Source organism: Lithobates pipiens, unplaced genomic scaffold (genome assembly GCF_037356315.1).
Source record: "Lithobates pipiens isolate NorthernLeopardFrog02 unplaced genomic scaffold, aLitPip1_a1.2 Scaffold_3, whole genome shotgun sequence".
Lineage (NCBI taxonomy): Eukaryota > Metazoa > Chordata > Amphibia > Anura > Ranidae > Lithobates > Lithobates pipiens.
The window spans coordinates 154,833,493-154,858,476 of record NW_027507790.1 but is presented as its reverse complement, the minus strand read 5'-3'; the positions used below and the strand labels follow the sequence as shown (position 1 = coordinate 154,858,476).

The following is a 24,984-nucleotide window of genomic DNA, read 5'->3' as shown; positions in this document are numbered from 1 at the left end:
AGAAAAGGGTTTCAGTTTTGCTTTTGCATGTTAGTGGGTGTGTTTGGTTTGTTCTGTCCTCTTCACTAGGCCTCAAAAGCATTGGAAGAAAATACAGAGCAACAAAAAGGACCTGGAAGTATATACTTAATTAAAAAAGGTAAGAGTTTACATTTATCTGATTCTGAATCCAGAAAACTGAATCATTTAGCTACATTAGTTTAGATTTATAAACGTTTGTGTAAATAATAATTTTATTACCAGTAATCTGGTTCTTCCCCCACCCCCACACACAACTATAATTAGTGTCTTCTTGCAAAGTAGTCTTTTCTTGTTTTTATTTCCTACTCCCCTCAGAAAAATGGTGAGACCAACATCTAGCATATGGAGGCATTTTCACATTACAAGTTCTTCTGAAAAGAAAAATGTGATTTGCAAATATTGTCAGATGAAATATGCATTTCCAAATGCTACCAGGATGACAAAACACATTGTTGTATGTAACGAGTGTCCTGTAGACATTAAAACATCCTTCATGGATCAAAGTGAAGAGGACAACAATGATGGCAATGCACATAGTCTCTCAACGTTCTCCTAACAGAATGACTTTCAATCTTAAAAAGACAAAAGTGCTAATGTAGCATTTTTTTCAATTTTTCCAAAAATCCAACTGTTGCACAAGAGGCCGGCTGCTGCGGACTCGGCATTCAGTGTATTTCTGTCTGTGCCCTGGACATACTGCCTCTGTGTGAACAATTCTATTGCACACTGCCTCCATTTTCCAATCCATGTACTCACCCTTTGGTCCATGCCAACAGACCTTTGTTTGTACAGTAAACATTTATGGGGAATTGTATCAAATGCAAAATCCAGATACACCACATCTACGGGCCTTCCTTCATCTATATGGCAGCTCAACTCCTCATAGAAGGTTAATAGGTTGGTTTGGCAAGAACGATAAACCGGGGAGGGGCATTTTTTTTGTTCTTTTCTTGGTGAATGTGTAGGGGGGCAGTGTATCTCCTACTCATTTATATGGCGGGGCTAAAGGAGGGGTTTTGGGGGAGGCAGGGTTCGTTCACCTGTCGCACCCCCTCCATTTCCTGGTCTGCAAGACAAAATAATGAACTGGTATAGATTTTGGGGGGGACCCCAAACCATTTTTCTTTTTGGTATGGTGGTTCCCCTTAAAATCCACACCAGACTGATTTGGGGGGAACCCATGTTTTCTGTCTTCTTTGTAATTTTGGCATAGGATTCCCCTTAAAATCTGTACCAGACCCAAAAGGGCCTGGTATGGATTGGGGGTAACCCTCAGGCTGTTTTTTTCTTTCAGGTCAAATTCAAATTGGTGTTCAAAACAAATTAGATATGCGCTTCGGATGCATCCCCATAGAAGGCAATGAGCCTACAATTTGCATCTGAATCGCACTACTGTGCTCAGAAAACACACAAGACTCTTTTTCAATTTGTGGTGCTCCTGCACTGCATACAGTATATGTGAACCAGCCCCATACAAAAGGCTGTCAGTTCAAGTGTTATGCAAATTGAAAACTGTTCAAAATGCATTCAATTTGCATATATGTAAACGGAGCCTTCACCTCGCCGATATACATTGGCAAAGTGGTTAGTTCCCGTGAAATCGCCGTATGGGTACGTTTGTGCCTTTAAGGGTGATAGCAGGCGCATGCCCGCTGCACGTGGCTGGGGGGGCACGATCGCCACCGGCCACATGCGATCCTGAGAGCAGGAACAGGGATTTGTGTGTAAACACACACACACAAATCCCTGTACTGGCAGGAGATAAGAGACATCATTGTTTCTACTTAGTAGGAACAAATAAGATATGTCTCCTGCTCCAGTCAGTCCTATCCCCTCACAGTTAGAACATAGCTAGGGAACACACATTTACCCCTTGATCTCCCCCTAGTGTTAACCTCTTCCCTACCAGTGACATTTACACAGTAATCAGTGCATTTTTATAGCATTGATCGCTGTATAAATGTTAATGGTCCCAAAAATGTGTCATAAGTGTCTGATCTGTCCGCCGCAATACCACTAAAAATCGCAGATCACCGCCGTTTCTAGTAAAAAAAAAAAAAAAAAAAAAAAAAAACGCTGTAAATCTTTCCCACTTTTGCCCAAATCAATCAATATATGCTTATTGCGATTTTTTAACCACAATAAGTAGAAGAATATATATTGGCCTAAACTGAAATGTGTTTTTTTTTTAAAAAAACATTTTTGGGGATATTATAGCAAAAAGTAAAAAATATTGTTTATTTTTTCAAAATTGTCACTTTTTTTTGTTTATAGCGCAAAAAATAAAAACCGCAGAGGTGATGAAATATCACCAAAAGAAAGCTCTATTTGGGGGAAAAAAAGGATATCAAATTTTGTTTGAGTACAGCATTGGCGCAACCGCACAATTGTCAGTTAAAGTGACGCAGAACCAAAATCGCAAAAAATGGCCTGGTCATTCAGCAGCCAAATCTTTTGGTCTGTAAGGCTTTTTTGAGGCCTATTAAAGTCTCTGGTTCTAATCACATGCTTCAAAAAAAAAAAAAAAAAAACCTGATTGGAATCCATGTGTTCAGCATACCTCATGTAGATCAGAGGGACGAACGCATGGATGGGGGGGCGGTGCCTGTTTGCCCCTAATGGACAGGCTGCCACTGAAAGTGGTTAAGGAACAATGTAAAGCTGACCCTTCCTTGCTGCCAATAGAAGTCACATTGGGGTTTATTTACTAAAACTAAAAAGTGTAGAATCTGCTGTAGCTATGCATGGTAGCCAATCAGCTTCAATTTTTTTTTTTGTCAAAGCTTAACAACTTCAGCCCCGGAAGGATTTGCCCCCTTAAATAGGAAGTAAACTCTGATGAGTTTACTTCCTCTTTGATTCCCTGCAAAGGTAAAGCATAATGGACTACTATGCATCGCATAGTAAGTAGTCCATTATGCGTCACTTACCTGACACAGGAGCCAGCGAAGTCACCGATGTCCCCTTGTGTACGGAGCATCCATCTTCTCGGTGGGTCTCGCTGCTCTGGTGCTGTCATTCGGCGAAGCCGCGATGACGTCACTCCCGCGCATGCGTACGTGAGCCGCCACTCGCGGCACATCGCCGTTGATATCGGCGCGCTCAGTGCGCCGCTGTCTACGGCGCATGCGCCGTAGACAGAGGTGCCTGCGTTTTGGCAAATATCTCCTAAACCGTGTAGGTTTAGGAGATATTTGTTGGACCTACAGGTAAGCCTTAACCACTTGCTTACTAGGCACTTAAACACCCTTCCTGCCCAGACCAATTTTCAGCTTTCGGTGCTCTCACACTTTGAATGACAATTACTTAGTCATGCAACACTGTACCCAAATGAATTTTTTGTCCTTTTTTTCCCACAAATAGAGCTTTCTTTTGGTGGTATTTGATCACCTCTGGGGTTTTTATTTTTTGCGCTATAAAAAAAAAACCACATATTTCTTTGTTTCTGTGACAAAATTATGCAAATTATTAATTTTTCTCTTTATAAATTTTGGCCACAATTTATACTGCTACATATCTTTGGTAAAAATAACCCAAATGAGTGGATATTATTTGGTCTTTGTGAAAGTTAGAGAGTCTACAAGCTGTGGTGCGAAACGCACAAAATTGATCACATCTGATGTACTGGTGGTCTATCTCACTTCTTGCGACCCGAACAAGTCAGGAAAGTACAAAAAACCCCAAATGACCCCTTTTTGGAAAGTAGACATTCCAAGGTATTTAGTAAGAGGCACGGTGAGCTTTTTGATGTTGTCATTTTTTCCCACAATTCTTTGCAAAATTAGGATTTTTCATGTATACCACAAATGACACCCCCAAAAAAATTCTGCTACTCCTCCTGAGTATTACAATACCACATTTGTGTGACTTTTCCACAGCCTGGCCACATAGAGAGGCCCAACATGCAGGGAGCGCCATCATGTGTTCTAGGAGCATAAATTACACATCTAACTTGTTGACTACCTATTACACTTTTGAAGGCCCTGGAGCACCAGGACAATGACACGTGACACTGATGACAGATGGCACTGATACGTGGCAATGATGACACGTGGCACTGATGACAGATGGCACTAATATGTGGCACTGATACGTGGCACTGATGACAGATGGCACTAATACGTGGCACCGATGACAGATGGCACTAATACGTGGCACCGATGACAGATGGCACTAATACGTGGCACCGATGACAGATGGCATTGATGACACGTGACACTGACGACAGATGGCACCAATATGTGGCACTGATGACAGATGGCACTATGTGGCACTGATGACAGGTGGCACTGACGACAGGTGGCACTGGGACGGATGGCACTTTTTTTTTTATTTATTTTTTTATTTTCCCACTTACGGCCGCTGCAGCCGTTCATCTCTCCCCTCTCACACACTGTCTGTGTGAGGAGGGAGAGCAGCGCTGAGAGATGATCTCACATGTTTACATATGAGATCATCTCACATTGGAAACGCCGATCGCGCTGTAAACGGCCGCTGTGATTGGCCGTTTACAGCGATCTGTGTTTGCCTGTCTCCGGGGGACACAGCAAACACAGAACTTCCGCAATGCGCGCCGCCGTGGGCGTGCATCGGGGAAGTAAACACCAGGACGTCCAGGGATGGCCTCCCGGACGAAAGCGCCTGCTCTATAGCCGTCATTCGGCTATAGGGCGGGCGGGAAGAGGTTAATCTAGGCTTACCTGTAGGTCAAAGTGGTTTGTAAGGGTTTACAACCACTTTAATGACTAGGCCATTTTTTGCAATATGGCACTGCGTCTCTTTAACTGGTGGGTTTTTTATTTTTTGCACTATAAACAAAGAGCAACAATTTTGAAAAATAAATAAGTTTTGCTATAATACATATCCAAACAAAATAAAAAATAATCTATAAAAATCTATTCTTCTACATGTTTTTGGTAAAAACATAAAAATAAAATAAACGCAATGAGTGTATATTGATTGGTTTGCACAAAAGTTATTGCGTCTACAAACTATGGGATAGATTGAGACTTTTACATATTTTTCTTTATTATATTTACTAGTAATGGCATCTAACTGCGATTTTTAGCGGAACTGTGACATTGCGGCGGACAAATCCGACCCCAAATTACACTTTTTGGGGACCAGTGACACAGTGCTATCAAAATGCACTGATCAATGTAAAAATTACACTGGCATGGAAGGGGTTAACACTAGGGGACGATCAAGGGGTTAAGTGTGTTCTATCTGTGGGGGGGGGGGGCTGCCAGGGACATGACAGAGATCCCTGTTTCCAATGACTGGGGGCAGTAGATCTCTGTCATGTCATCTGTCAGAATGGGGATCCACCTTATTTACACTGGCAGACCTCCGTTCTGCCTCTGTACTAGAGGATCGCGGGCCGCCAGTGGACATCGAGTTCGCCCGATCCGCAGGCACGGTCCAGCAGTGGGTGCATATCAGCAACTACATGAGCCACCGTACAGCTACGCCAATTCGCCTAGGAGAGCCGACCTGCTGGCATACGATGGCGGTTGGTCGGCAAGCAGTTAACTAAACAAGCTGAAGATAGAAGCCGATTGGCTGTCATGCACAGCTGCACCAGATTCTGCACTCCCCAGTCTTAGTAGATCTCCCTGTGTGTCCTGGCTGCCCAGGTTCTCCTCCTCATTGCTATATATCATGTGACTGTCCGAGAAACAAGGGGCCGATAACAGCAGTCACAACACATCCCTGACTACAATAGCTGAGCCCCCCATACAGCCCACCTCCTCCTCCTCACCTCACAGGCACATTCATGTTCTCTCCGTCCGCTCACACTCGCTTACAGACGGGGCCGACAGCATACAGTAAACACGATCCGATCCATGTGATTGGTGGAGAACTCGTCACTTCCCCTTAGTAACCAGACCGGCTTGGAGGTAATAACGTAACATGATTGGTTCGTACAGAAGTCACGTGCCACCTAGTGCTCTGATTTGCCGAACCTCCGTCTTGTAGAACACTGGGACAGTTACCGAGATGGAGCTCTACAAGTCTGTGAAGTTCAAAGAGGGCGGAGCTCAGCAGTGACAGCGCGGAGTTGATAAACCGCAGTACAGAAAGGCTCCGCCCTGTCAGGTGCTCGGCGTTGTACTCGTAGCTCCATGCTGTTCATACAGCGCCTGGCGCTAAGGGAGAGAGAATGGGCGGGAAGGGACAGGGGGCGGAGCTTAGCCTTCAGTTGTGTGATTATAGGGGTGTGTCATGGAGGCAGCCCATACATGGACTGTGCTGGTGTATATCATGTACACACGTGACCACTACCCCCTTCATCTCAATGTGGGGACCAGCAAACTCACCACCAAATCTACTCACCTGGCACTTTATTAGGTACACCTCTTCACTTTCCAATCAGCCAATCAAATGTCAGCAAACCATTGCACGTAGGCATCTAGACGTGGTGAAGATGACTTGCTGAATTTCAAACGTGGGAATTGGAGTAGAAAGGGAGAATGTACAATATATATACATAAAGTGATACATTATTGATAGTGCTATATAAGCACCTGTAATAAAAGAAATCAAAGGAGCACAAGACTTAGTGGGTCCTCATTACACAGCTATGTGATGGACTAGTATTATGGTTGAGGTCAGAGTTCTTCTATGGCAGTGCCCTCAGGACACATGAAATATTAACCACTTCAATACTGAGTATGTATACCCCCTTCCTGCCCAGGCCAATTTTCAGCGCTGTCACACTGAATGACAATGACAGTTCCCGCCCCTTTCAGTTTTTCGGTTGGGAAAGCCTGCCCCTTTTCGGTGTTATTGAGGGAATTGGTTGGTACCATCAAATATAATTAGGTGGGAGCACTGGAAGCGATGGTGGAGACTTCGCCAATTTGGTCTCTCCATAGTCTCTCAGATCTTCTGATACCTTCCTGGCTGGGTTGAGGTTGCATCGGTCTGGGCTGTTGGTCAGGGTTGTGACGTAAAGCCCATGGTGAATGTGCCCCTGGAGTGGCAGTCCAGGGGTGCCATAGCTCGCACAAGTGTTGAGGGGCACTTCGAGATTTGGCACCTTGGTCACTTCACTACACACTTTTTTCACACCTGCCTCTAGGGCCGAGCCTTTTGGCTAGGACCAGAGGAATTTTTGATTCCTGGCCGACGGGCCGGCCATTGTACTGCACAATGGCCACTTTTCACTCCCCCTCCTTCCTTTTTATTTATCCTGTGTTTGTCACTTTTATGTATGTTTTTGTTGGTTGTTGCATGTTTTGTCACTGTGTGATTAGTAGGGTGTGGGTCCTCGGGCCTACCCTGAACGTCTTGGGAGGGGGTGGACATGGCCTTTTGGCTTAGTTCTCCCTCTCTCATCGGATGCCCCTTCGGGGGAGCCCCACGAGTACTTGGGTGGGTCTGTTTCGGCAGACCCTCCAGAGAAAGGGGTCTGTCTGGTTTCAGCCAGATGGACCTAGTGAAGTACCTCAGTCCCCATCAGGAGCCTAACGCCCCAGGGGATCAGGGTAAGGTCCTTCCTAGTGGAGGACAGTTTTGTGTCACTCTTTATGTGTGTGCACTTTTTTTGGCACCGGGTGGCGTTTTTGGGTGTGTTTCACACACCACTGGCTTTTCAAAAAAAAAAACGGCTGTTTACATCACATGATCAGATGTCATTGGCTGACAGCTGGTCACATGGCAAGGGGTCGGGATTGGCCCCTTACTCCGATCTGTGATCACTTGAGTCTCCTTGACTTGCTGATCACAGAGCGGGGTGGGCAGGCCACTCGAGCACGGGAGGACTTCTATTGACGCCCTCCCAGCAATTTAGGTACGCGCTGTAGCCGTCATTCGGCTATAGTGCAGACGGGAAGAGGTTAAAAGATAAGTTCACCTTTGGAACATGTTAAAGAGGAACTGCAGTCTGCTCACATATTTTGTAATAAAAATATCTTTGCCATTCTGAAGCTTCCCTCCAACCACTTTGCATATTATTTTATATATATTGTAATTCTGTACTTGCCAAATATGCTGCAGAAATCTCCCTCCACTGAGTCAGGCTGCATCCATTTTAACTGTGGGCAGCTGAAGCTGCTGCCTGTTCACTTCCTGGATTTACACAGACACACACAGGCAAACCTCCAGCTCTTATTGGCCCTCTTATGACTCACCCCCCTCCCTTCCTGGCAAACTCTCAAGAGCATGAGAGAGAACTGTGCATGATGTAATAAGGTAAGGCTAATAACCAGACAAGAAACAAAAAGTGGGCTGTAAGGTATTTACTGGCAGAAAGAAATGTTTTACTATCCAAAGTTAAATCAACAAGAGCAGAAGATTTAATAGATGAAAAGTTGAAAAAACGACTGAAGGTCCACTTGAAATGTTCCACCAGTTTTTAGGGTGGAATATGTTGCGCTTCCCGCTGTCAAAAAATGAAAACAGCAAAGCCCTGCAGGGCTCTGCCCACATGAGCACAACATTCATTTGCAGTTTCCCGTGAATGAGTGCCCACGAGTACTGGCAGCCATTATGGCTAATGGCTTGTAATTCTCAATGAACTACAAGTGCGCTGGTGAGCATGCTTCTAGTCCAGGGCTCAAAATGTCATGTCCTGAGCTACTAAGCCCCAAGTGTTACTCAAAACCCAACCCCTACCCTGACTGCCCCTAATTCCGCTAATTCAAATAACCACTTGACCACTTAAAGTGGAAGTAAACCCATGGATTTAAACAGTTAAAAAAAAAAAGGCATGCCAGGAATGCTAACTGCACATTGGCTGTGCTCTCAGCCAACTATCTACATCCAATGGTTGGTGTCATAACGAATCACATGTGCAGCACCATAGCAGTTGAAGATTAAACCGAGGCAAAGATGGCAGCTTCCTTGGCTGAAAACGATAACACCCCTTTCACACCAGGGCGTTTTGCAGGCGCTATAGCATTAGAAATAGCGCCTGCAATCCGCCCTAAAGAAACTGCACCATTGTGTGTAGTGTGAAAGCCCCGAGGGCTTTCACACTACAGCGGTCCGCTGGCAGGACGTCAGAAAAAAGTCCTGCCAGCAGCTTCTTTGGGCGGTGAAGGAGCGGTGTGTTTACCGCTCCTCCACCGCTGCTCCCCATTGAAATCAATGGGGCAGCGCTGTAATGCCGCCGGCAAAACGCTGCTATTGCGGCGTATTGCCGGCGGTTTTAACCCTTTCGCGGCCGCTAGTGGGGGGTAAAAGCGCCCGGCTAGCGGCCGAAATGCGCCGCAAATCCGGCAGTAAAACGCCGCTAAAAATAGAGGCATTTTACTGCCGACGCAAAGGGCGGTGTGGTGTGAAAGGGGTCTAAGGGAGCTTACTTCCACCTTAAACCCCCTTCCTAACCAGACCAATTTTCAGCTTTCGGTGCTCTCACATTTTGAATGGCAATTACTCAGTCATACAACACTACCCATATGAAATTTCTGTCCTTTTTTTCACACAAATAGAGCATTCTTTTTTTTGGTATTTAATCAACTCTAGTTTTTTTTTTTTTTTTACGCTATAAAATAAAAAAAATGATTTTTTTTTAGTTTCCGTTATAAACTTCCTTATAAACTTTTGCTAATAAGTAATTTTTCTTCATAAATTTTGGCCAAATTTTATATTGCTACATTTCTTTGGTAAAAAATAACCCAAATTGGTGTATATTATTTGGTCTTTGTGAAAGTTATAGAGTCTACAATCTCTGAAAATTGATCACACCTGATGTGCTGGTAGCCTATCTCATTTCTTGAGACCCTAACAAGCCAGGACAGTACAAATACCGCCCAATGACCCAGTTTTGGAAAGTAGACATGCCAAGGTATTAAGTAGGAGGCATGGTGAGTTTTTTGAAGGTGTCATTTTTTCCCACAATTCTTTGCAAAATCAAGATTTTTTTTTCACAAAATTGTTATATTAGAAGGCTATTTCTCACACACAGCATATGCATAGCACAAATTACACCCCAAAACACATTCTAATACTCCTCTTGAGTATGGCGATGCCACATGTCTGAGACTTTTACACAGCGTGGCCACATACAGAGGCCCAACATGCAGGGAGCACCGTTAGGTGTTCCTGAAGCTTAAATTATACATATAATTTCTTGACTACCTCTTAGAATTTTGAAGGCCCTGGAGCACCAGGACAATGGAAACGCCACAAAAATGACCCCATTTTGGAAAGAAAAGAAACCCAACGTATAATCTTTGAGGCATATCGAGTCTTTTGAATATGTCATTTTTTCTACCAGTTGCTGGAAAATGTATAAAGAAAAAGAAAACACTTTTTTTATGCAAAGTTGTCCATTTATACAATATTTCTAACATATAGCAAGTACATATCAAAAATGACACCACAAAATAGATTCTCCTACTCCTCCCGAGTACAGCAATACCACATGGGTGAGACTTTTACACAGCCTGGCCACATAGAGAGGCCCAACATGCTGGGAGCACTGTCAGGCGTTCTAGGGGCATAAATGTCAAATCTAATTTGACTACCTATTACAATTTTGTGAGGCACAATAGTGGCATGGATGAGAACTGATGTGGCGAGGGTGAGTATAAATGGGGATGGATGAGCCGTGGATGGGAATGGCTGAGTTTGGATGGGATGACTGAGCATGGCTGAGTACGACTGGGATGGCTGTGTACGGCTGGGTACGGAAGGGTATGGCTGGGTATTGATGAGCATGGATGGGGGTGGATGGGATGGCTGAGCATGGGTGGATGGGTGAGCATGAATGAGTATTGCTGAGCATGGATGGATGAGCATGGATGAGTATTGCGGAGTATGGATGGCTGAGTATGGATGGATGGCTGAGTATGGATGGCTGAGTATTGCTGAGTATGGATGGATGGCTGAGCAAGGATGAGTATTGCTGAGTATGGATGGCTGGCTGAGCATGGATGGATGGATGGCTGACTCAGTATGGATGGCTCAGTATGGATGGATGGCTGGCTGGCTCAATGGGGCACAAATCAGGAAAGATCTGATGCTGCTGCAGCGCTGTGGGCTGGATGTGTAGTGCCCACAGCGCTGCAGCAGCATCCGATCTCTCCTCTCTCTGTACAGAGAGGGAGAGGAACCAGACGTGATGCCGATTTGTTTACCAGTGATCGCTCCGCGGCCATTTACCATGATCCATAATGTTTCGGGTCCAGATGTTCCTGGGTACGTGCGAGCAAGATTCTCGGAGAACGTCAATGTACGCCCTGCCAGGGTTACCGAGCCACGCTGTAGTCTTCATTCGGCTCGAGCGCGGTTTTTTAGTAGTTAATGAAATGACACTTAAATGTTTTATGCAGAATTAAGTTATAAAACTAAATATTAACAACTTTATCAGTGCCTAACAGTGCAGCCTAACTGTATCCATCAATGCCACTTCACCTGTGCCCAACAATGAAGCCTACCTGTTCCCAATAATGCCACCTCACCAGTATCCATCAATGCAGCCTACCTGTGCAGGGGAAGAGAGAGGACAGCAGGCAGCCGGATTATCAGAGAGCGGGGACATCGCTGTAACAGCACACATGTCCTGGGATTGGATGGGTGATCTGTCTATCAAAATATCGGGACCAGGAGGCAGGGCTGTATGTGACCGTTCGTGCAGGGAACACACAGCAATTGTAATGTAAGCTGGTACAAAGATGCCCCCGCTCTCCGATAGCCCCCACCGTTCCCAGGCAGCCCACCCTTGCCAGCCCTCATTTTCCACTTGCAAAATGTGAATGGAAAATTTTTGGGCTCTCCTAGTCTATTGATCTTCCTGCTCTCGGGTACTGCCTGTATGAGGTACGGGCATACAGCATACAGCTAAAAAAAAAAAAAAAAAAGGTCCACTGAGGCACACACACGATCGGATTATGCGATGAAATGATTCCGTCTGACCTTTTCTGCCGGAAAGTCTGGTCGTGTGTACATGGCCTAAGGGTTACAGGAGAGCAATTTGTTTTGCATTTGTGGCTCATTTTTAGCAGAGAGCGGTCTCAAGTCCGCTCTCTGCTGACGTCACACAGATCAGTCCAAGCACCGCGTCATCCTAACTCTGGGAGTCTGGATCCGCCATGTGCCTAGACCGATGGCCGTCCCAGCCTCTCAGCGAGCCACTAAGACGGCCACTCCCCGCCCCTCCACAGCTCAGCACTCCATTGAGCGTGGAAGAGCAGAGCAGGAGAACTACTGACTGACAGTCAATAGCTCTCCGCTTGTGGGAGCTGTGAGAACCGAGTCATCGGTGGTGTTCAATGGCTCAGTGGACAGATACAGCATCGGACCTATTCTGCATCCACCTAGGTAAGTATGATGGGGGGAAAACCCCCAAACCCACACTTCTTTTTTAAGGTTTATTGGCTGTCACTTGGCAACTCACAGTTTCAGCTTCCTCCATAAATTTTCTATAGGAGATTGGCTAGGCCACTCCATGACCTTAATGTGCTTCTTAAACCACTCCTTTGTTGCTTTGGCAGTATGTTTTTGGGTCATTGTCATGGTGGAAGACCCATCTTCAGTGTTCTGGCTGAGGGAAGAAGGTTCTCACCTAAGATTTTACAATACATGGCCCCTCAATGTGGCAAGTCGGCATGTATGTTTAGCAGAGAAACAACCCCAAACCATAATGTTTCCACCTCCATGTTTGACTGTAGGATGGTGTTCTTAGGGTCATAGTCAGCATTTTTCTTACTCCGGACACAGTGAGTCGAGTTAATACCAAAGAGCTCAGATTTGGTCTCATCTGACCACAGCACTTTCTCCCAATCCTTCTCTGAATCATTTAGATGTTCACTGGCAAACTTCAAGCGGGTCTGTACATGAGCCTTCTTGAAGAGGGGGACCTTGCGGGTACTGCTGGATTTCAATCCATGGTGGCGTATTGTGTTACCAATAGTTAGTTTAATTACTATGGTCCCAACTACCTTGAGATTATTCACAAGCTCCTCCCATGTAGCTCTGGGCTGATCCCTCACTGTTCTCATGATCATCCTTACCCCATTAGGCAAAATCTTGCATAGAGCTCCAAACCGAGGGTGATTGATGGTTATTTTGTATTTCTTCCATTTGCAAATAATCAACAGTTGTCTCCTTCTAACCAAACTTCTTGCTGATGGTCTTGTAGCCCATTCCAGCTTTGTGCAGATCTACAATCTTGTCCCTGACATCCTTTGACAGCTCTTTGGTCTTGCCCATGATGGTGAGGTTAGATTGAAAGAATCCGTGGACAGGTGTCTTTTACACACATAACAAGTTGTCATTAGGAGCACCTTCTTAAATTGACAGGACTAATCTGTGTACCATATGAGCACTTACTGTAGCCAGTCTGTGGGAGCCAGAATTATTGCTGGTTGGTAGGGGGTCAAATACTTATTTTACTCACTGAAATGCAACTCAGTTTATAACATTTGCATCATGAGTTTTCTCTGGATTTTTGGTTGATATTCTGTCTCTATCATTTAAAATACACCTATGATAAAAAATTATAGACCCTTCATTTCTTTGTAAGTGGGCAAGCTTACAAAATCTGCAGGGGATCAAATAATTATTTTCCCCACTGTACGCTGAAAGTCTGCTGGAGCCTCAGATCCGCTGAACGCAGGTGCAATGCTCTGCAGGCTCCTTAGAAAAAAATATTAAATGCACATTTATTTTACCTGCAAAAACATGTTAATTTATTTATGTTTAAGGTGAACTTATCCTTCAAGAGGTACAGAAATGACCCAGCAAAGTTCCACCATTCTACCTCTGAGCCCGTCATCTTCCTCTGACAAGGCTAACACAGAAAGCTGCACATCCGCTTCACACGTGGGAGAATGTATGTACTGCTGTTTCTATGTACAGGAGGGAGACATAACAGTTCACACCGTATACGGTGAATGGTTTATCAGGACAATAAAACTGATCAAAGGAACCAGAGTGACCAGACAAGTGGACACAGGCAGCACAATACTTTGCGTGTTCAGGACCAGAGGCCTTCATCGGGTCAGGTCCAGTTGATTTCTATTGGAACCAATTTGATTCAAAGTAAACGTGGTTGTTGCCTGTAGCAGATTCTCCCTTTTTTCTATTCTGCACTTCCAAATGGGATATAAGTGGTTGCTGTGGGTAAGGTACTCCCAGACCTTTGTACTAGATTCTCCCTGATTAATAAACCTTAGGATGAGAGCTGCTTGAATGCTGCAGTCTTATCTGTTCTCTGTCTTAATCACATTTGACAGCAGGATAATCTGCTCTCCATCTGTATCACTGTTACTGTGATACAGCTTTTTGCTATCAATTATATGAATCCTATGTAAGGGCTATTTGGAGGGCACATGGTCTACTGGTAGCAAAATAGCAGCCAACTGTTGTGGAAATGTATTAAGATGTATTTAATATGTATTGTCACAGTAGCTCCCAGTGTTAGTTCTCCTGCAGCCTACTCTAAAGAGCGGACTGGGGCAGACTGCCAGTTGAGACCTGTTTGGTAGTGGAAAGCTTCTGGAGGATGCAGAGAAGTGTTTGCAGAGTGGGGATATGTCCGCCAGCGAAGGGCCCCTGTGCAATGCACAGACGATCATCTGGGGTGGATGTGTACGCTCTGCAAAGACATTATCGGGTATGGGGGGGGGGGGGGGGTGTACGCTCGTGTTGCTCTGTGTGTCTGATCAGCATGTGGAGGGGCTATGGCGTGTCCCTGCAGATAATCTCCCATCCTCAGGAATGGTAGTATAATCTGGCTATGCGTTCTCTGAACAATGCAGAAGAGGGATTCATGTAAACGGTAAAAACGTGAGAGTCTTTGCCAAGTCTGCCAATGCAGCAAAGGCAGGGGTATTCTAAAGATCCAGCTGACATACCTGGAGGGGGAGCAGAAGCCAGAGATGCCTCTATTGAAATCATGGTTGCCTTGAGCAGCCTAGAGACAATGAAGGAGGGACTCCTCAAAGCCAAAGGAGTACCTCACAGCAAGCGTTTTCGAAAGTACAAAGGGCACATTGGACACTCCCAGTCTTTGGAAAAATAAGAGGCAGAAGGGAACACTTTTGCCCCGCAAGACAACTTATGGGTGCCAAAAGGGAACCAGCTCTCCACCGCAGCCACCACTGCATCCCCCATCTTGAAAGGTTCCTGCACAGATGTAATAAGTTTGACAAGCAGCGCCTTTTTGTGCACCACTGCAGTTGTGGAGGAATTATCCTCACTCCCAGACAGGACAGGGAGCGTGGCCACCAACCCCGCAAGGTGGGCAAATCATATATAATGGGATTGGATATTGACTCATCTTTACAAGTGAAACTCAGTTTACGGTTCCCATACACTCGGAAAGATGATGGGATATGTGTAGAACATTAACAGCAACCACAGAGAACCTGGTTATGGCCAATTACACTCCATTTCTCATTATACTATGTAGAAAACGCCACGATATAGCAAAGGTGGAAACATCATGGTCAGGACACTTAGCAGCTTTCAACATGGTAGTATTGCTGCACTTGCTCTATCTGTTCAGGACTCCACCTATACTGGTCCCAAATTCTTTCTTCTCCAGCACTCAATCCTTGATAAATAATTTACGGCAAAGAAAAAGGGCAAGATGTGCATTTAGAAAACTAGTAGCTTCAAGGAAAGCGCGGGGGGGGGGGGGGGGGGAGGGAGGCACAGTAGGAAATGTACTACTTAAAGACTACCACACGGCTTAGATTCTTGCATAGGTAAGGACGTAGTTCCCCCAATCACACGACACTAGATGGCTAGAACTAGATCCCCTGGTAATAATCTATATGATCTGTTATTGACCAGCAGATTCTACACGCACACGAATACAGCTCTATCCCCACTATAATTGCCACACAAGCATGGAAGACTCTCTTAGCTATGCAGTTTGGAGACTCTAACAAAAATCTTTTCACTTACCATCTCTAGCATACCCTTGATCATTCCGGACTTACACATAACACACTGGGTAGCTAAATGTAGAAATATAGTAGAGGACCTTATGGTGGGCCCTACACCAAAAACATTTAGGGCCATAAAATTAGAATATGGCAAAGAAGATCATGACCAATATAGATACCTCCAAATTACTAATTTTCATACCTCTACTCTTTCGTGGAGAGTAGTTCTAGATCTCACCAATCCCTCCACTAACAGCAAAGATATCTCGTTATTCTACATCTTGAATAACAAAAATTAATTCACAAAATCCATAGCCATTAAAGCATGGGAGCAAGACATGTGTACTTCAGAACAATGGCAAAAGCCCATGTGTACCACAGAACAATGGCAAAAGCCCTTCACACTACATATACAGTGACAAAGAGAGTGTTAATTTATGGGAATTAACACACAAAATACTGCTATGTTGGTATTTCACACCCTTTAAAATCTCAAAATTCAACTCTCAGACTTCCCCACTCTGTTAGAGGAACTGCGGATTTAGTGGCACAATGTATCATTTATTGTGGGCATGTCCAGTTATACATGTTTTTTGGTCTAGAATATTTAGATTCATTTCACAAATCATATAGATCAGGGATATGCAATTAGTGGACCTCCAGCTGTTGCAGAACTACAAATCCCATGAGGCATTGCAAGACTCTGACAGCCACAAGCATGACACCCAGAGGCATGATGGAAATTGTAGTTTTGCAACAGCTGGAGGTCCGCTAATTGCAGATCCCTGATATAGATGATACAGGTTCCTCTATCTGCTGGCATGGCTGTCTTATCCCTAGGAATAGACTACATCCAGGCAGCTTCAAGAGTCATAGTAACACACCTTCTTCTTAGCGCTAGGTTGTCAATAATAACACTGGAGGGACCAGAGAACGCCTTCTGTAAGAAAGGTAGTTAAGACGACTAATAACCACACCACTTATGAGTTAGGCCTCATGTACACTGCTGCTGCTAAACAGACATTCGGAGGCAGTTGGCTACTTTTTTCAGCTGCCCCTGAACTCATCCAATGTTATTACATGTGTACATGTTTCATTTAATGTAATTTTTAGGTAGTTGCCTTTTAGAGGCTTTTCTTTGAAGGCAAAAAAAATGAGTTCAGACTGCGAAGTTGCCAACGTTTCAGGTGCCAAACACAGCTAAACATGACTAAACATGACTAAAACGTGGTACTAGTGTTTAGCCATGTTTTGTTCACAGGCATTTTTCATTTTTGACCATTTAAACATTTTTTTTTTTTTCAAGTGGTCCTAAAACGCAAACGTGGGAAAACATTGCAAAACACCACTAAACGCGCCATTTTATCTGTCAAGTTAAATCGTTCAGGAGAGATTGTAAAAACGTCCCATGTACATTAAGCCCTAAGGTTTGCAGCAGCACAGGGTAACTACCAAGTAATGAGTTTATCATTGGAAATAGTGGACTAAATGGTATAAATTAAATTGTAAAGGTTACGTCAAGTAATAATATGGTGATCACACTCCATTTTAAATATGCGGGACTGTGTACCTATATGATTTTCTTTTCTCTTCCTCATTTCTTTTATTCTAATTCTGTTTATAGTATAACTATGTTTTTTTCGTTATACTCAGTTTTAGTTTTACACAAATAAAGTTATAAACCTCAGAGCATCCTAGAAACATCCAATTGAGAACATGATATGCGCTTCATATTTTGGAAGTTCTATCTGTATATACTTAAACTATGGCTGCTGCCATAAGATGTTAATTGTATGACTTCATACTTAATAAAAGCTATTGGAATTAAAAACACAGGTGGGATTGGGCCCTTGGACACATTCCCTAGCACTGGTGTTAATGACAGCAATAATAACTCCTAGCATTGGTATCAGTGACCACAATAACCACCAACACTGGTGTCAGTGGACACAATGACCCCCAAGCATTGGGGTCAGTGATAGGGATAACAACCCATGGTGTTATTAGACACAATTATAAAGCATTCATGTCAGTGGACATAACAGCCAACAATGGCTTCAGTGGGTACAGTAATAATCCCCAGCATTAGTGTCAGTGGCAGACATCATAGCCCCCAAAATGTATTTTCTTTTTTTTTTATTAGGAGCCTTTAAAGCATTGCACCTGCAATAAGCAGATTGTGGGTGCAATCTCAGGCTCCTGCAGGCTGTCAGTGTAGCGGTCTGCCCATACCTTGTACGGTTAAGGAGTTACTAAATGACAGCAAGCATCAATGACCACCTAGGGCAGTGATGGCGAACCTTGGCACCCCAGATGTTTTGGAACTACATTTCCCATGATGCTCATGCACTCTGCAGTGTAGTGGAGCATCATGGAAAATGTAGTTTCAAAACATCAGGAGTGCCAAGGTTCGCCATCACTGACCTAGGGTGTAAATCAGCACCCTGTAGTTCATTGAGAACAGCTGCAATGGCTGACAGTAGTTGTAGTTCTCCCATTCACAGAAGTCTGTGAATGAATGGCGCAACTGTTAGGGGGAAGCCCCACACAGTTTCATTCTTCTCAAATTGTGCCAGGTGGTGAGGGGAGAAGATCCCTGGACTGCTGTCACAATTAGAAGAGGGATCGGGGAAAGGCTGCAGGAGCATGTTACATGCTCCACCCTAAAAACAGGTGGAACATGTAACATGTTCCTAAAAGTGAACTTGTCCTTTAAAATATAAATCTTACTCATTCATCTGCTAAGAACTGCATATCACACTAATATTACATTTTAATATTTAATAATTTTATTTTTATTTTTTTAATAAAATGCTTTTGGAGTAAAAATCTATCTAAAGATAGTTTTCTATTTAAGATGCATTAATAATTTTGCTTATTCAGCATGAAATGAAGCTCAGTTATGTAGCATGAGGCTGTATATTCAGCAATATTAAAATTTTTGGTAAACTCAATGTTTCAATGTATATTCTTCAATATTTACATTTTTGGTAAACTCATTCAATGAATCCAAGCTCTGCATCGATGCATTCACACAAAGTCACAGTAACCATTATATAAAACAAAGTTCAGAAAAATTCCTTTATCCCATTGTTTTGCAAATCTGCCAACTGTATGATTGAATTTGATATCACTGTTTTACTAACCTGACAGCTTATTAATCTGAATAGGAAACCTTCAATTTGTTTGCAAATATTAAAGATTCTACCAGCAAGAATAAGTCCTTACATTTAAAGAGCACCAGTCATTTCAGATCTATCATGGCAGTGCCTGTTAGCTGGCATCCACTCACCTGCTGCCGCCACATCCCCCACCTTGTTGTGTCACTGCCGCATCACCAGCTGTCCCATTAAAGTGAATGGGACAGTCGTGGAGTCAACAGCGGCTCAGAGGAGGAGCTGCTGCGGGACAAAGATGACAGTTGCTCTTTAAAAATTATGATTTAAATGGAGTCGATTTAAAATCAAGTCTTTTTACTAGGGATTTAAAATTGAATTGATTTAAATCAAATCCACCCTGTATGTAACCAAATTTTATAGATCCTTCAATATGATAAATATCACAAATTGAATATCTCTGATACAGCAGGTTTCTTTTATTTTTGTTTATAGTATAGCAAAGCTTTACAAATATACTTTGAAAAAAATTAAATGCACGTCACATCATTCTGCAACTTTTCTCTGCATTTGCATAAAATACATTCTTAAAATTATATTACGGTATATATAGTGTGTAATTATAATATATATATATAAATACTCATACACACACACTGTATATCGATAGATTTAGCTAAGGAATATAAATAATTTATAACTTTAATAACCATAGCTCATAATATTTAATTATAACCTCCAAAAATATTTTTACAAGTTGCATTTCACACTTTATAAAGAATATATTATTTTTCATAAATATAAAATGTTGAAAAAAAAATTATTCTCTTGCTTTTACTAATACAGTAACATCAGCAAAATATACACTTGTATTACTCACACAAAAACAAGGCAGTTTGTGCCCTAGCAGTTATTTCTACAGTATGCAAGCTTGTTTGATTAATCAGATTGCCCACAGGATGACACTGAAGACCTGTCATTAAGAGACAACACAGGATTTTAGTTATTCTAAGCCCTTGTACACACGGTCGGACATTCCCACGGAAAATGTCCGATCGGACCGTGTTGTCAGATAATCCGACCATGTGTGGACTTCTTCTGACTTTTTCCGTCGGAATGTCCGACCAACAAAGTTTGAGAGCTGGATATAAAAAATTTCCGACAACATGATCCGATCGGACTTTGTCCGATCGTTTGTAGAGAATTTCCGATCGGACAAAGTGACACGCATGCTCAGATCAAATTCCTAGACCAAAGCTATTGGCTACTAGCCTGAAAGTAGTCCCGTCCTAACGAACGAACGTCATCATGTTCTGAACGATCGGATTTTCCAACAACTTTGTCTGTGTGTATGCAACACCAGTTTCGGACAAAATCCGATGGATTTTGTTGTCGGAATGTCTGACCGTGTGTACAAGGGCTAAGACAAATGGTTTATATTGCCACTTACATGTGGAATTCCAAGACTTACTACTATTCTGTGTCCCTCAATGGACTTCAAGAAATAAAAGATTTTAACCACTTCCCGCCAGGACGATGTACATGGACGTCTTCTCATTTCAGTGGTTATACCACACCTACAGAGGCATCAACCCGGTATTGTTCTTTTCAGCCAGCGATTAGCTGCACCGTAACAATCATAAGGGCAGTTGAGCCACTTGATTGCGGTGTGAGGGGACTCCCCCACCGCCTTCTGATGCTTCTACCAGCTTGCCTGTACGATCGGCGAGCCGAAGAAGGAATCTGCCGCCGCCGGAAGTTCGCCATAAAGAATACTGGTGACCAGGTGGTCCCTGGCAGTTTCTATGACTCTCGGAGGTCTGGGCACGACCTTATGACATCACATCTGGCCTGGCAGTTGTAAATACTGCCGTGTACTCGTTTATTGATCTCAGGCTTTCCAGCCTGGAGGAGAGATGTGGGGTCTTATTCTTGACCCCAGATCTCTCCATAAAGAGGGCCTGTCATGTACTATTCCGATGTTTACATTCCTTGTCACAGGAGTAAAAGAAAAATGCCCCCTGGCTTCACGGCCGGGTCCCTACGGTGGTGTAATTCGCTGCGGCCTCGTCTCCTGGACGTGGGGACAGGGTACCTTTAAAAAAAAAAAAACAGGTAACCGCTCCCCCCTCCCACCGAAAGGTGGCAAATGTGGCACCGGAGCAGGGGGGGGGGGGGTGGTTGGGGGGAATCAGAAAGCAGAAGTTCCACTTTGCTTTGGAACTTTGCTTTAGAGAAAATATAACATTTTTGTGTTATTTTATCATTCATTGAGGGACAGTGATGGTAGTCATTTTTGGATTACCTCTTATAGGTGGCAGTATAACGTCATTGTATCAGAATAACAAAATGGTTCTAAAGGCTAAAAGTTTTTTACCTTCATGGATACTATCCATGAAGGTAAAAAAAAAAACTCTTTTGTGCAGCACCAAATAACTTAGTCCCACTGCGATCCAGCGATGTGCACAAGAACCTCAGCTCTCCAGGGACTCTCCTTCCTCATTGCCAGAGACAGTAGTGGGAGCCACTGGCTTCCGCTGCTGTCAAAGAGAGAGAGAGAGAGAGAGAGAGAGAGAGAGAGAGAGGGGTGGAGCCAAGCCATGGCCATGTGAATGGACACGCAGCGCAATGGCTCAAAAGCGAGCCTACTTGGGTACCTCCATAGAAAGCGGCTTGCTCTAGGGACATGATGGAGGGGTCAAGAGCGCTGGCGGGGAACCCAAGAGGAGGAGGATCGGGGCTGCTCTGTGCAAAATCATTGCACAGAGCAGGTAAGTATGACATGTTTGTTTTTTGTTGTTTCCTTTAAAATTGCCTTTAATATCACTTGAATCCTGTGTCCCTTAATGAACTCCCAGTAATAAACTTTACAGCAAGTATAAAAATCTTGACTTTACATTTTGTTATAGCTGCGGAGTGTCCCATATTTGTTCAAAGTTACTCTTCTCTGCAAGTAAAAAATATGCATCCAGTACCTTCTTCACACAATGCTTACTGCTAGATACACAAACACCACAATTTGGCATTTTTAAAAAGTGTTGTGCGATTAGGGATTTGTATTCACTCACTTTAGTAGGATTCCTAACAGTGGTTGTCAACCTACTAGATGAATGGGATTTCAACTGTGGCCCCTGACATCACCCAGAGACCACACATTGTTCAGTACACAGTATGTAATGTGAAGGTAAACAGAATGCATCCATACAGGTGTGGTTGGATACTGAGGACATACTGCAGGGGACAGTCAGGCCTAGGGACTTGTTTCTAGGGATTACTTCCTTTACAGCTCCTTCACAAAATCAAATGATTCCACTATACTACTGATTGTGTGACCTACAGACACCCAATAAGTAGAATCGTCACACTCATTGTCCACTGACACGTCCTTCAGCTCGCCAACTGACAGCCCATATGAATACACAGGTCAGAGCTAGAAGAAGAGTCTGTAAAAACCTGACATTGTACCCACAATCCACTGATTGCAAGTCCAATACTTTGCTGGCTCCTGTATAAAAAATAAAATAAAAAAAATCATTAAAAGGTGAACTTAGCTTTTAAAGTGTCATTAAACCCAAAAATACATTCTGCATTACATTACGTTCCCACTAGAGCTGCACGATTAATCATTAAGAATCAAAATCGCAATCTTTTCCCTTCCCGATCTTCAAAACAGCATGTCACGATTCTTTTTAAACAAGTGCAGAGAGTTCTCACAGCTGGAAAAAAATTAAAATAAAATAAACAAACATACAGGCAGCCTGCCACGTTTAATCACAACATGGGAATGAGTAGAAACAAAGTATCTTTCCGTTCTTTTATCAAAGGAAAGAAATCTGGCATGTAAATTAAGGAGGTTTAACCATCTGAAGACCAAACCTTTTCTGACATTTATTGCTTACAAGTAAATATCATAATTTTCTGCTAGAAAATTACTTGGAACTCCCAAACCTGAAATATTATTTTTTAGCAGAGAACAAAATGGTGTTTTTTGCAATATTTTATGTCATACCGTATTTGTGCAGCGGTTTTTAAAATGCAATTAAAACAAAAAAATACGTTTTAATGAATTAAAAAAAAAAACGAAAAAAACAGTAAAGTTAACCCAATTTTTTTGTATAATGTGAAAGAAGATGTTACACCGTGAGAATCTTGAGAGAATCACAATTTTTTATTCTAAGCAAAAAATAAAAAAAAATTGTGATTCTCATTTTAGACAGAATCGGGCAGCTCTAGTTCACACTCACTCATCCACTAGGGCATTTGCTTTCTGTGGATAGCAAAAATCCTTCTTAACCCCACTGTGCATTATCCCTCCCTGCAATCTGAGATTGTGTAGACCAACGGTTGACCTCTACTGAGCATGTCCCAGTTTCAGTTCCCTTCTAAGCTTTTCATTTTCTCTCTCTTCTGATCTGTGTAGTCCCTGTGACTATAGAGCCACACATGTGGGCATATAAACAATGGTAAATGACAATCCCCTCCTTCCCTCCTCCATGTCCTCACATTGCTTAACACTAAGGGGGCAGGGTATAAGATGGTGATTGATGAAGGCTTTACCTCTGTTACTCCCAGCACAGTATAAAAACAGTCTGGAGGGGTGTGACACAGCCTCTGATTGTCAGAACCTCCTCCAGATATCTTTACAGTGTGAACAAAGTGAAAGCTATTGTCAGTCAACTTAAACTCTGCTTACACCATATTATAGCGAGGAAAAAAAAAAAAAAAACATTTGCTTTGAAATATAGGTTTAAGACACTTTGTTGCTATTATTTTTTTTATATTTTAATTCTCTACTCTGAAAGCTTTATGTAATGTAACCAGCACAGCACCAATCAGCGACGTGCAGACACAGATTCATACATTAGCGGTGTACCAGAAACTCCTCCCTCAGAACTTTCCCTGAGAACAGGAAAGACCTGAGAATTGTCATGTGACCTCTGAACAGCAAAGATTAAATAAGGTACTCCGATGATTTTTAGACATGTGCATTCGTTTTCGTACGAATGCATTTTCGTCCGAATTTCAGGTATTTTCGTTTTCGTTTTGACAAACGATAACGAAAGTGCAGATTCCAAAAAACGAAAGATCCGACATAAATAAATGCTTTTTTTCGTTTTCGTTGTTACAACAGTTCGATATAGAATAGGAGATTCGAAGTGACCGTTCGATATAGAATAGGAGATTCGACGTGACTCCATATGTCTATTGAACCTGTGGTCGAATGTGCCTAAGTTTCGTTTACCTCTATTAGTCCTATTATATAGAAAAGCTTCGACAGAGAGTAAATATTCGACATAGAGAGAACAGAATCGACAGAGAGAAACGATACTGGAATTGGGTGGGGGAAGTAAATAAAAAAAAAATAATGATAATATTCGACGGGATCGTTGCACGTTTATAATAATATTCGACGGGATCGTTGCACGTTTATAATAATATTCGACGGGATCGTCGCAACTATACGACACTGCAATCGTACATTTCGGCAATCGAATGCTCCGCCTATAGGCTATATAGTTTAGCAGCTCCATCGAATCTTCTTTATCCATTCGACAGATACCATAAGCCTTCCAAGACAGATTCGACCGTAATTCATGTGGATTTTCGGACGAATGCAATTTTTGCACGAAAAACGAAATAAGTAAAAACGAATTTCGGGAGTAACTAAATAAATAAAATTTACGGACGAAAACGAAAAAACGAAACGAAATATTCTAGTCTGCACATGTCTAATGATTTTTAAAAAAAATTAAATACAGTAGTCTGATCTTTATACATAAAAAGAAGGGATAATGACATTTAAACATTGTATGTTTGGTATCACTTTTAACTTTTCCCAAAAGCATAAACTGGCTTACAGAGCCGTACATCTTAGGGAAAAGCCTTACATGTGCAAATCCCACACTTCCTTCTTAAAGCCAATGTTTAAGTGGTTGTAAAGGCAGAAGGTTTCTTATCTTAATGCATTCTATGCCACCAAAAGAAAGCTCTATTTGTGGGGA

At 42.9% G+C, this 24,984-nt stretch overlaps 2 protein-coding genes across 3 annotated transcripts in view; both read right to left on the bottom strand.

The window, feature by feature from the left end:
• Nucleotides 1–5,940, bottom strand: part of CETN3 (centrin 3) — a 35,719-nt gene extending 29,779 nt beyond the window's left edge. The window contains exon 1 of one of the 2 annotated variants that reach the window (XM_077462407.1): nucleotides 5,783–5,940. In XM_077462407.1, coding sequence (XP_077318533.1) covers nucleotides 5,783–5,799 — 17 coding nt within the window. In that variant the 5' untranslated portion in view covers nucleotides 5,800–5,940. The remainder of the gene's footprint in view (nucleotides 1–5,782) is intronic. The other variant, XM_077462409.1, reaches the window with a different exon arrangement.
• Nucleotides 5,941–19,441: 13,501 nt separating this feature from the next.
• MBLAC2 (metallo-beta-lactamase domain containing 2) overlaps nucleotides 19,442–24,984 on the bottom strand; it is a 36,382-nt gene continuing 30,839 nt past the window's right edge. Inside the window, exon 3 of the transcript XR_013263926.1 lies at nucleotides 19,442–22,487. The gene's annotated coding sequence lies outside the window, so the exon portion shown is untranslated. The remainder of the gene's footprint in view (nucleotides 22,488–24,984) is intronic.